We start from the raw sequence: 12,810 nt of genomic DNA, 5'->3' as shown, positions 1-12,810 counted from the left end.
ATTGTTAAGAATGGCACTTTTTTGTTTCTTTGTTTTGTTGGTTGTGGGATTTGAACTCAGGACCTGGACACTGTCCCTTAGCTCTTTTGCTCAAAGCTAGTGCTCTACCATTCTGGAGCCACAGTACCACTTCTGGTTTTCTGGTGGTTAAATGGAAATAAGAGTCTTATGGACTTTTCTATTCAGGCTGGCTTGGAATTATGATCCTCAGATCTCAGCCTCCTTCCTGAGTAGCTAGGATTACAGGAATGAGCCACCAGCACCTAGCTGAGTGGCAGGCACTTTTTAAACAGTGGCATATCAGACAGTTTTTACTTCTTTTTGTAGTATATAATTTGTCTCACAATAAGTATGTGTAACTATTAACAAAAAAAATAAAACTACTTCGGGAAAGACAAAATAATAGCAAATGTTGGTTGTTTTTAATAAGTTATACAGTTTATAGCATATAAAAATATCATTTTTGACATAGTGAAAGTCAATTTCAACCTCAACTAACCTGGTCCAGGGTCTTGTTGCCCCATCCAATAGCTTTCATCTTACGTTTGACTTCCCACTGTTTCTGGTAGGCCAAAATATGATTCAGCGGCCATGGGTAAGGAGATCCATACCTAGAATGAGTAATCTAAAACAAAAGGCTCCATAAAAAGCATGGTTCTTCCTAGAAACAATGTTTCTACAAACAGAATTCTAAAAGAAATGTATTTGCAAAGAAAATGTATTCAGCCATCTGAAAACATGCACTGCATCCAATGTAAAAAAATTAAAATTTTAAACCATTCCCTTTAAAAATATATAAACTTTTATGTACTTTACAACCAGTTACATCAAACAATGACACATAGCTTCCCTAAAATGTACGTGCAAGCAAAATTAAAGTAAGTGAAAAACTATATCACTAATGGTATAAACCACAATGTTTCATTTATGAGCAGGGACTTGCAATTCTGAGCAAAAGTGTTTTCTCATTAAATTTTAATTAAGATAAATGCTGCAGAACTACTCACCTCCTCTACTGTAGCTTCATCACACCACTGAAGATACAACTGGGGACAAAAGAACAGTCACTAAAACTTTAGAATACCAAAGGAAAAAAGGATAAACTTATTTCTTGCCACAGTAATTTCTTATAAACCAATTTTGTAGGTCACAGATGGGAAGTGTTTCTTGTTAGAAAATGTTGCTGTACAGAATTATAAAATTTAATGGTAATACTTTATAAAAATATTTCTTATCACATAATATATCTCCACTATGAAATTATTGTTCAGGTATTATTTATGTACACTGTGAAAGGCCAAAGTAAAACAATAAACTGGTGAGAATCACCCCTTCTTATAAACAGAAACTAAAACCATCAAGTAACTTATTCAAAGATAATTATCAAATCACTTGGACAACCATCCCAAGTTCTAGAATCTATTATTTTCCCATTTTTGAATAACTTTAAAATAACCCATAAGGAAGTTCTATGCTATGGGAGATCACAGATTATAAAAGATTTTATTTCACTCTATTATTTTATGTTATACCTCTGCAGTCAAAAGCATATTGTTGACTAATTCCATATAAGCTTTCATTTCTGCTTTTTGGACATCATCCAATCCATCACTAAGACAATGACCCTAAAGACAATTAAAAAAAATATTTAAAGAGCCTTCTTTTAAACATACAACAATTTTCAGTTATCTTACTAACATGTAATGTAACACACAAGTGTCCAATAGATTAATTTCCAAAGTGACTCAAGGACAAAATTATCTTATATAAGAGTATATTTAATATTCTATTGCTATAAAATCCTAAGTAGTACTTATTTGTTATTACATCAATGTATTTTCCATCACCAACTATTTCACAAAGAAAACAGAGCAGTCAGTAAAACTTGTATTTTTAAGAAAAGAACATTTATAATTAAAATAAATGCCAGGAGATGACACATTTTGTTAATAAAGAAATTGAAATTTTTTTTAAAGATGTCAGTAAAGATACAGGGGGGAAAAGGCACAAATGTCCAAATTCTCATACCCAATTAAATAAGGGTGGAGACATAAACCAGTATATCCATTAAGTCAATCTGTAAGAGTTTCAAAAGGTATGCCCTATGACATCCCAATATCAATCCTAGGAACTTATCCTAATGAGACACACAGTGTATAAAAGTTTATATACAAGAAAATGTATTTAAGCACTTACAATAGCAAATACATTGGCCACAATCAAAATGTCTATTAATAAAAACTTGAGTAAATAAAACTATCTAATATAACAGAATACCACACAATTTTAAAAGATAATGTAAATCTGGGCTGGGAAGGTAGCTCAGTGGTAGAGTGTATGCCTTGCAAGCATGAGGCCCTGGGTTCGATTCCTCAGCACCACATAAACAGAAAAAGCCGAAAGTGGCCCTGTGGCTCCAGTGGTAGAGCGCTAGCCTTGAGCTGAAGAGCTGAGGGACAGTGCCCAGACCCAGAGTTCAGGCCCCATGACTGGCAAAAAAAAAAAAAAGATAATGTAAATTTATATATTTAGAAAGTTATTAATATGGCAGGATTTATAAGCATTGATTATTTTAAGGAATTACAAAATAATACATAATATTATTGTCTTTATTTACATATGCAAAAAAATGAAAGTCTGGAGAGTATTCCCCAATGTCAATAAGGGATGCTTCAGTAGACTCACTAGAACAGGTAAATTAGGTCAATCAAATATTTTATAAGAACCTAAAAACCTTCATTTATAAACAAAAGTTAGAAATTTATCTACCATTTTATAAAGTATCAAACTACTTCTTTGCCAACAATTTATATTATGAAAAAACTCCCAGCTTACACTTTGGAAACATTTTACAGTAATATGCATCAACATTTTATAAAACTAGGTTAAAATCAACAAAAACTGTAAGACATGCTAAAGAATGATGAATGACTTAAAATAATTGTAATCAAATTCATCTAATATCCTTTTTTATTACCTTGGCTTTAACAAATTGGACTATTGGACCAAGTTCTGATACTACCTGATTTCCCACATGAATAAAAGGTACTTTACCTGTTAGGGAGAAAAATAAATGTGTAAAAATACTTAGTAAAGTTTGTGCTAATAAAAGAAATTAATAAGAAACCCAGGCATGTTTTCCCAATAGACTTTATAAAACTGTAAATTAAAACAATTACACTCATGCAATTTTTGAACACTAATTGTTAATCAATTTTAAAACAAGAGAACTGTGGTACAGTTTGGTAGGTGAGGTAGAGCCATGACATAATTTGAGCATTTGGGAGGCTGAGGCTGGATAATTGTGAGTGTCTAGGGAGTTCTATTTAGGCTGGTCAGAGCTACATAGCAAGACCCTATTTCAGGAAAAAGAAAAGGAAAAGGAAGTGTTCTCCCTTGAATATAGTAACAGATCACAGCATTCTCATTTCAGGGCTGACAGTAAACAAATCCCTATGGAGCAATGAGCACTAATTATCCAACTTATATAAACTAAGTAATGACAGTAGCTCATCAGCACTAGTAAGTTTCAAAGAAATTTCTTTTTCTTCAGAGTACAGTCCAATGAAATCAATCTATATTGAAAACTACCTCTAAGAAACCTTTTTATACTTTTCATTTCAGATCTCTGATATCCATTTAAGATCAACAATTCAAGTACAAAATAGATCATTAATAAATGACTTTGGCTCAATATATGAGGAATTAAAACTATTGTTTTAATAATTATAACAATAATTTATTTACTTATTTACATACCTATTTATTTATTTTTGGTTATAGGCTTGAACTCAGGGCCTGGGCACTGTTCCTGAGCTTTTTTGTTCAAGGCTAGCACTCTACCACTTTAAGCCACAGCACCACTTCCTGTTTTCTGACGGTTATTTGGAGATAAAAGTCTCACATCCTGCCCAGGCTGGCTTGAAACTGCAATCCTCAGATCTTAGTCTCTTGAGTAGCTAAGATCACAGACATGATCCACAGGCACCAGACCAATAATCTTTGAAGGTATGTTAATTTGTAAGTTAAGATACAAAAGATGCACCAACAGGAAAGGGAAGGACTGACAATGAGGGTGAATGAAAAGGAGTATGATCTATGTAGTTTATTTCCATGTATGAAGATAGAACAATGAAACCTGTTGAAATTGTTTTGCCAATGGAGAATGGGACTAGGGAAAGGGAGTGAGATTAATAGGGACACATTGTATGTGTAGAAATGTCACAATGAAATATCCCTTGTACAACTAATGTATGTTAATAAAATGAACAAAAAGTATATTCCTAATACACGGAGGAAAAACAAAATAGTATGCTTATAAAAACTGGCATCTTTTAAAATACTACATTTTAGGGGCTGGGAACGTGGCTCAGTGGTAGAGCGCTTGCCTTGCATGCCTGAGGCCCAGGGTTCGATTCCCCAGCACCACATAAGCAAAAAGAAAAAAGCCGAAGTGGCGCTGTGGCTCAAGTGGAAGAGCGCTAGCCTTGAGCTGAAGAGCTGAGGGACAGTGCCCAGGCCCAGAGTTGACCCAAAAAAAAAAAAAAAAAAAAAAAAAAAAAAAAAAACAAAAATACTACATTTTAAAGTAGCATTTCATTTTAATAAATACTAATGCTGAATATAAGGTAAGGAGGGGGGAAAGTCCCTAAATAGCAAGCAGGTCTACTCAAATGTTAAACAATGAAACCTACTGTCAGACTAGTTCAAATAGAGTTCACACTAACAGTAGGCTTCTTCCTGCTCCTTTTCAATAGATTCACTTCTCTCTAGCTCAGTCAGCCTAGGGGTAATGGATGAGGTGCTGTAGCAACAAAAGCTTCATCTGTGCCGACAGGATAACATGAATTACAGAGGAAGGGCAGGCCTTTTGGAATACAACGCTCAATGTATTCAGAATACATTCCTTCCCTTCTGCTGTTTTCTAAATCTTGCAAAAAGAAAAGAATTTCTGAACAAGGTAACCATTAGGCTATCTTGTTTTGTGGGTTTTTTAACTTAGATAAAATCTTTGTAACCATCATATTATACAGTACAAGTCATATGAGATTAAAAAACAACAACAACTGGAGTAAAACATTTTTAGAGAAAAGCATAGTTCTCCTTTTCAATAACTAGTTGCAGGTTCTTAGGAAAAAATATTTCATTTTATTTCTTAAAAATATATCAAGCATTGGCTGGAGGCACAGCTCAAGTAGTAGAATGAGGCAGGCCTGATTTCAAATCCTAGCATCACCAAGACAAAGTAAAATAAGTAGATTAGATAGATAGATATTGAGCCTTGTAGACTCTAAAATACAGAAACTATGGGTAAGTCAATTAAGCACTCATAAAAATCTTATAAATATAAAAGTCAATGCAGCAAGTAAGAAGTGAACCATTTTTCCTTTACTTAAGATGGTACTATTATTACATTCTTATTATTCAGGTATCAGGTAAAAGCACAGTGAGAGTTATTCCCTGACGCCAATTCAGTCATCAAAGACTTTAGGCAAAAATCACATTTTAAAATTTTATTTAAGAAAACAACATGTAGCCGGGCGCTGGTGGCTCACGCCTGTAATCCTAGCTACTCAGGAGGCTGAGATCTGAGGATCGCGGTTCAAAGCCAGCCCAGGCAGGAGAGACTGTGAGACGCCTATCTCCAATAAACCACCAGAAAACAGGAAGTGGCGCTGTAGCTCAAGTGGTAGAGCGCTCGCCTTGAGCTGAAGAGCTGAGGGATAGCGCCCAGGCTGAGTTCAAGCCCCACGACCGACCACAAAAAAAAAAAAAAAAGTAAACAACATGTAGCCAAGCAAGTTTGTAGATTCTGAAAATGTTAGAACCTTCAAAATTTTCTAATCTGACTACCTCACAATACAGATGAAGTTAAGGAAAAAAAATAAAATATCCCAAAAGGAAATGCTACAAAGACAGGGCAAATTTACCTAATGCTTGGCCAGGTAGTCTTCTATTCCATGCTCTCTGTTTTAAGTCTATCAAAAATAGATTGATAAATATCTCCCTGAAAAACTATATAACACTAAGTTATAGTAAATGTTATACTCAACCACTTAAATCTACTAGCACATGACATACACAAAGATGTTGTCAGTAGTAAAAAATAGTAAAAAGGGAGAAACTTTAACAAAAAGCATTTTAAATATAAGAAAAGTTAGAAACTGTAATCTTTCAATAATGATTTTAACTAAAATCTAATGAAAACAGTTATTCCATAATCTCTTTTCTCCTCTATGAGAAAAGAAATGTAGAGAAATGTGTTTGATAATAAATTAATTCATTACTATTAAAATTTGTTTTACGAAAAGTCCTATGTAAGTAGGACTGGGGAAATCTGAAATTATATATATACTTAACACTATTTGAAATAAATCCTATAATATTCCAATAACCATTTCTAAGTACAACTGAACTTAAAGACACACTGCCTTCAAAATTAAGTATACAAGCTATTTAATAATAGGTAAGGGAGGAAGGAAAACAAGAGTGCAGACATAATGGGAAAATAACATGTAGGTAACAACATGTTTTAACATGTAGGTAACAACCTAAAATAGTTCTATAATTTTATCCAGAATATTAACAGAGAAAAAAGAACACTTACCAGATGGAGACATATATTCTGCATTTGCCCTACAAACCACTTTTATAGGCAAATTACACATCTGCAAAAAGGTCTGGAAATAAAGAGAAGTACAGTAAGCTTAGTGAATATTTTTGCCTATTTGAAGAGAATTCTGTATTCATCTTCCCTGAATTTAAACGGTCCATACAATAACACTCTATTGGAAAACAATGAACCAATTTTAAAACTCTGTTTTCCAAACAAAAATGTCATTTTTCTTCTTTTAAAAAATCAATATGACCTACTATTAGTAACTACATGAAACTTAAGAGCATTTATATATACTTATGAAAATAAATTATTCACATTTATTTTATTAGTTTATGTAAGTAAGCAATACTACAAAATGCTTTTTCTTTAACAGATGACTAACACATTTTATAAGACACTGATAAAATCTTAATTTTATATGATACTAATTCTATTACTCTCTTCAGGATCAATCTTTTTCATCTTATAGTAAAACTCAAAATGTTATTTCTGCTGCTTCAATGTCCTCTACAATCATATTCAAAAACTTTAACACATAATTTCTATGCTCATTCACTTTTAAAGCTTTAAATCATTTTTTTCACTTAGTTTATAGGAACAAAAATTTTAGAAGTAACTTAAATGTCTAGCAAGGGAACAAAGGACTAAATTACAGTAGATTCTACAGAATTCTACAGAAATTTAAAGTTTACGCTTTTTTTTCAGGACTGGAGTTGAACTCAGGACTTCTATCTTACTAGGCTGCCAGGACACTGTTCAGCAATGCTTCCAGACTCATTTTTCACTGGATTTTAGGACAGAATCTCACTTCATGCCTGGTGTACACATGAATTGCCTACTTTAAGTTGCCCCTCATTACTGAGATTACTGGTGCACATCACTATATCCAACTTCCTTTCATGAAGATGGAGTCTCTTGGTCTTTTCTGCCCAGATGGAGATTGGCACTGTGATCCTCTCGATCTCAGCCTCCCACATAGTTTATGATGACAGGCATGCAACACTATACCCAGTTTTGGATTGACAAGGAGTCTCTGGAATGTTTCTGCCTGAGCTGACCTCCAGCCATGATACTTTACATTTCAGCCTCCCAAGTAGCTAAAATTATAGATATAAGACATAGATGCCCAGCATTTTTGAAAGATAGGTGACAGGAAGTGGCACTGTGGCTCAAGCAGTACAGCGCTCGCCTTGAGCTGAAGGACAGCGCTCAGGCCCAGAGTTCAAGCCCCACGACCAACAAAAAAAAAAGGTAGGTGACAATCTACTTTTCAGTCCAATCAGGTAGGGTTATCTTCAAATGGCAGATGTTACGTTTACTTCCTAAGAAAAAGCTTCTATTCATTTCACAATTAAATTTGAAACATTTTATGTGAAAATTCACTAAAGACTTTTCCCAAGCATGCAATGCCATTTCAGGCACAAAATGAAAATGGTTATGAATTTTAATTCACATCCTGCTTCACCAGAACACAAAAGAAATGTGTGATGACAATTGAAGAATTATCATCCACCATACTGAATATTTTAAAATTAAAAACCATGAACGAACCTATCCTAGAAAATAATTCATTTTTTACATCTAACAGCTGCAGACCCTATAATTGAAATAATGTATCTAAGGTTACAAATAAAAAGTGTTAGATATCATTCTTGAAGTGACATATTAAGTTCCTAATCCAGTTACAGTAATAGCCATATTTGTAGTTTAACATAAATTAAGACCTTAATTATATTTGTGACTATTTTAAACAAAATAACAAATTCCTTTGTACCTGAGAGTGTAATTTATAGCAAAGCCAGGTTCATTTTCCAAACCAATCTATTTCACACTGCAGAGGTACAGTGGTATAATGGTATAATATAATTCTGGATGTAGAATGTTTTTACTAAAAGCACAGAAGAGGTTTGAAGATAAATGAAGATGCTATTCATTCAAGGGTAATTTCATTTTAAAACTATATGAAGGATGTTTCACTTACACAGGATAGTGTATGGTCTCAAATTTAAGCATATTTTCAGGTCAGATATGATGCTGCTAGATCGATTATGTTGCTAGTGTATATCTAATAATGAAAAATTCTACCCCTTTTCTATTTAAAAAATAGGCTGCTTTTTTTTCATCTTACCACCATGTCTTTATTTATCTCTTTAACAGCAACAAAATTTAAAATCCTGCTTGCTATTTCCTTCTTATACAAAATATATATATATGCAACTTATATTCTAATACATAGTATCTCAGAACTAAAGAAGTATGAACTTTAACAAAGTTAGACAATATTTATATTAGCAAATTATTGCCATGTATAACTATTTCACATTTCAGTAACTACTAAAAATGACAAATCAGTCACCTAGTTCTACTATGACTATATGTCACTTCATTTCTACAAATTCTACATGAATTTATTTTAGTATTAATTTTAGTATTAATATTAGTTCCTCAAACACATTTAAGCTCAGTTGCTTTTTAAACATAATGTTTTTAAACTTACATATATTTTGTACTTAACAAGTTCCATAAAGCATGCCAGGTATTAGAAGCATAAAACTACCATCATGCTCTAGTATTTCAGGTACAAAAAAATAATGTACTATAAAATAAGGCCTCTACCTTTACAGTTCATGAAATATTAGGAAGTTTTAAAAATATTTTCCATAAAACATTATTCTATTGAACTATATCCAGATTCCATCTTACCAGCTTTAAGTGAGCATTATGCAATTAATTTAACTTGCATTGTGCAAAGTACACAACCAAAAACTAAAAATTATTCCCTCTGAAATTCTTCAGATAAGCTGTCTCTTGTGGCCACCTCAATGATACAAGTTGATAGCTACTATATATTTATACTGACAGTTGTTTCTCCAATTCAACAACACATGCAGCCCCAAAAAAAAGAGAAATGTTCTCCTTCTACTCATCCTCAAACATGATTATTAGGATATTATCATTTAACCACTAATTAATATGTCCACCTAAAAAAGCAACATTTGTCCAACTGAAAAAGCAAGAATCAGATAAGTATTTATCAAGCAAATAAATGGTGCCTATAAAAATGTGTGTCTTGTTAATGATGTGATATATTCAACAGAAAGAAAATATTTTTTCTTTAATTTTCAGATAAAGTACTTACAAAAGAGAAAAAATTAAGTGGAACACTGAATTTGAGCTCACATGTTATTTTTATTTGAAGTGAAAAGATTACTTTTGCATGCAGCACTCTAATAGTGATTATCACTTTTAAACACTCTAAAAAACATTCATATTTTTATACTATCTATACTATGTCATACAAAAAGATAAACTGCTGGGTATGGTAGCATAAGTCTATAGCCTCAACCAACACTCAGGAGGTTGAAGCAGGAGAATCATAAGATTGAAGCCAGCCTAGGCTACACAGTAAGTTCCAGGCTAAGGTGGGCTACACACTGAGACCTATCTCAAAAAAAAATAAAAAAGAAAGAAAACCCAGGTTTTTTTTTTTAAAGCTGGCTTCATATATATTAAATCTAAACCCTACTAAAAATATTTTATTTATATGACATTCACAAAATAGGTATATAAATCTTTGAGGTCAAAACAGGTACTAATTCTTCATTTAGCATCATCTTGTATTTCTATAGCTTTTACTTTTTTTTAAAGAATTTCTCATTTATTACCAAGTTAGCTTCAAAATAAGACTATCTCATTTCAAAGTTCCAAGTACTAAAATTTATTTTTCATACCCTAGTATAAACTACTGTATGATACACCCTGCTAGAAAAGGTCATAAATACATGTTATCAAACATTTACTTGTTGAGTTTAAGTTCAAAGATCTTTAACACTAAACTAGAATAATATATAACACTAAACTAGAATAATATATAACTAACAGTTTTTGCATGTGGACAATTAACTCAAACTCAATAGGTGTGTATTTTGACATTGCCACATACTTTTTACGTAACTTTGGAACAACTGATTAATCCCTCTACCATATAAGGAAAAAAGATTATTAGTAGTAATTGGCTCACAAGGTTGCCCCACAGTATCTATGACATCTACCTCATATAAGCTTATACAGTGGTTGTAGGAATTAGAGTTTATATGAATTAGGTATTCGGCACAATAGTAAATACATGTTGTATTCTATAAATATTGCTGTTTTCTGTTTACCATCACAATTTGTAGGCTCTATGCCTTTGAATACAGCATCCTTTGAGCTTTAGTTTCCACATATTTAAAAGGAAAGTTAACAACAACAGTAGTGTGCATTATGGTTATGATCAAGACTGAATGAATGCATATTTTACCAAAAAAAATAAGTTCTCAATAGTTTGCCGTAAAATAAAAGCATTTAAAGTTTAAAACAAGTGTTTTCAGTATTATTAAAGTAACATTTTGTTTGAATTTAATAATTCAATATTAACTTCGTTTTTTTTTAAATTGGTAGAACACCAGCCTAGCAAGCACAGGTCATGAATTCAAACCCTAATACCTAAGACAATAAATAAAACTGGTTTATTAACTTCATAATATATGAGCACTTCTCTATGAAATAAGCAAAACTTCCCTGCTTACAAAAATTTACAGACTGTCTTGTTTAAGGATACAGGTGGACCTGTTGCAACAATGAGAAGTACAAGTTGTCATGTCCAAAACGAGCTTTACAACGTCGGTGGGGGGGGGGGGGAGGGAGGGGAAGGAGAAGGATTGGGATTGGGGGGGCGGGGGGAGGCTGGGAAGGGATGTGAAGGGTAAACAAAGGAGGAGGCTGCAATGCTTGGTAAGAAATGTACGCATTATCCTGCCCATGTAATTGTAACTCCTCTATACAGTATGTTCACAAATAAAATTAAATTAAAAAAAAATTTACAGACTGTCAAAAAACTGCATTGAGTTAGAAACTATAAATAGGAAAATCAGAAGAAACAAAGAACATCAAAAGATTCACAGCAGTCCTCACAATCGTGTAAGTTTAAGAAGTAGAGGTCTCTTTATTAACTTTTGGGAATACATCAGGATTCAGGGTGTACGATGAAATTCATCAGGATGGTCAAGGTGAATGAGGTAGAGCTAACTGGCCACAGACTATGATCAACTACCTCAGCTTTCTGTGAGCTGTCTCCACCCTTCTTGTTCTCTCATCCTTGTCTGAGGCTTTCCAAGCCTATATATGCATCAAATCCCAACAACATTGTGGGATGAGCTGCCTAAAACAGAATCGAAACTATAAAATGCTTCACAAATTTGTGTTACCCTCTCATAGGAGTCATACTAATTTTCTCTGTACTATTCTAATTTTAGTATATGTGCTATCAGAGCCAAGATGGTAACACTTTTTCTTAGGTATGATTATGAAAGAACACTTAAAAATACTAATGCTCAAATACAAGAATGTTCCTAAAAAGATCTTAAATATATGTAACTCAATAATGTCAAAAAATTAGACATTACTAGGCCTGCAATTTACTAATCCCCTTTTTGAAATTGTGTCTATTTCTGTCAAAGAAACAAGAGAACTAATGACCAACATTTATTTTCTACTTAATATATATGAGGTATTTTTAAATGCTTTTAAATGTTTTAACACATTCAATCCTCATAACCCAAGAGGATATCTATTATTACACCTTTACTTATAGATGAGCACACTTGAAACAAAGAAGTCTATTTAAGGCCCAAATGCCGATTTCAACTGTAGAATCTGCTGTTTAAAAAAAAAAAAAAATAGTCCAGATTGTCAGTTGCTCAAGCCTGTAATCCTAGCTATTCAAGAGGATAAATCCTTGAGATTGTGCTTTGAAGCTAGTCAAGGCAGAAAAATCTGGAGACTCTTATCTCTAATTAATAATCAAAAATGTTGAACTGGAGACATGACTAAAGTGACAAAGTACCAGCCATAAACAAGAAAGATGAGAACACAATGCCTTAAGTTCAAGTCCAGATACCAGAAGGGGAAAAAAAAGACAGCATATTCTAAATACAGAATATACTTCTTGAAGAAAATAATATAAAATATTATACATTATGTACTTCTTGAAGAAAATTTTAATCCTTTTTTGCCAAAAGCTTGTAGATTTCATATGTATTTGCTAATACTATACTTCTAATTCTGCACTATCTAACACAAGAGCCACAAGCAAATTTTAGCTATTGAGTACTTAACAATGTGGCAAAGTGGCACTATGGCTCAAACTAGAA

General features: G+C 32.8%; 1 protein-coding gene across 1 annotated transcript in view; it reads right to left on the bottom strand.

Annotated features, from left to right (window-relative positions):
* The window catches only part of Mtx2 (metaxin 2), a 50,774-nt gene that overhangs the window by 12,836 nt on the left and 25,128 nt on the right, over positions 1 to 12,810 (bottom strand). The window contains exons 4-8 of the mRNA XM_013030486.1: positions 6,608 to 6,680; positions 2,978 to 3,054; positions 1,533 to 1,625; positions 1,008 to 1,046; positions 500 to 625 (exon numbers count right to left, since the gene is read on the bottom strand). Of these exons, the coding sequence (XP_012885940.1) occupies positions 500 to 625; positions 1,008 to 1,046; positions 1,533 to 1,625; positions 2,978 to 3,054; positions 6,608 to 6,680 (408 nt within the window). The remainder of the gene's footprint in view (positions 1 to 499; positions 626 to 1,007; positions 1,047 to 1,532; positions 1,626 to 2,977; positions 3,055 to 6,607; positions 6,681 to 12,810) is intronic.

Source organism: Dipodomys ordii, unplaced genomic scaffold, assembly GCF_000151885.1.
Source record: "Dipodomys ordii isolate 6190 unplaced genomic scaffold, Dord_2.0 Scaffold5, whole genome shotgun sequence".
Lineage (NCBI taxonomy): Eukaryota > Metazoa > Chordata > Mammalia > Rodentia > Heteromyidae > Dipodomys > Dipodomys ordii.
The sequence above is the reverse complement of the archived record's forward strand: the minus strand, read 5'-3'. Positions and strand labels throughout refer to the sequence as shown.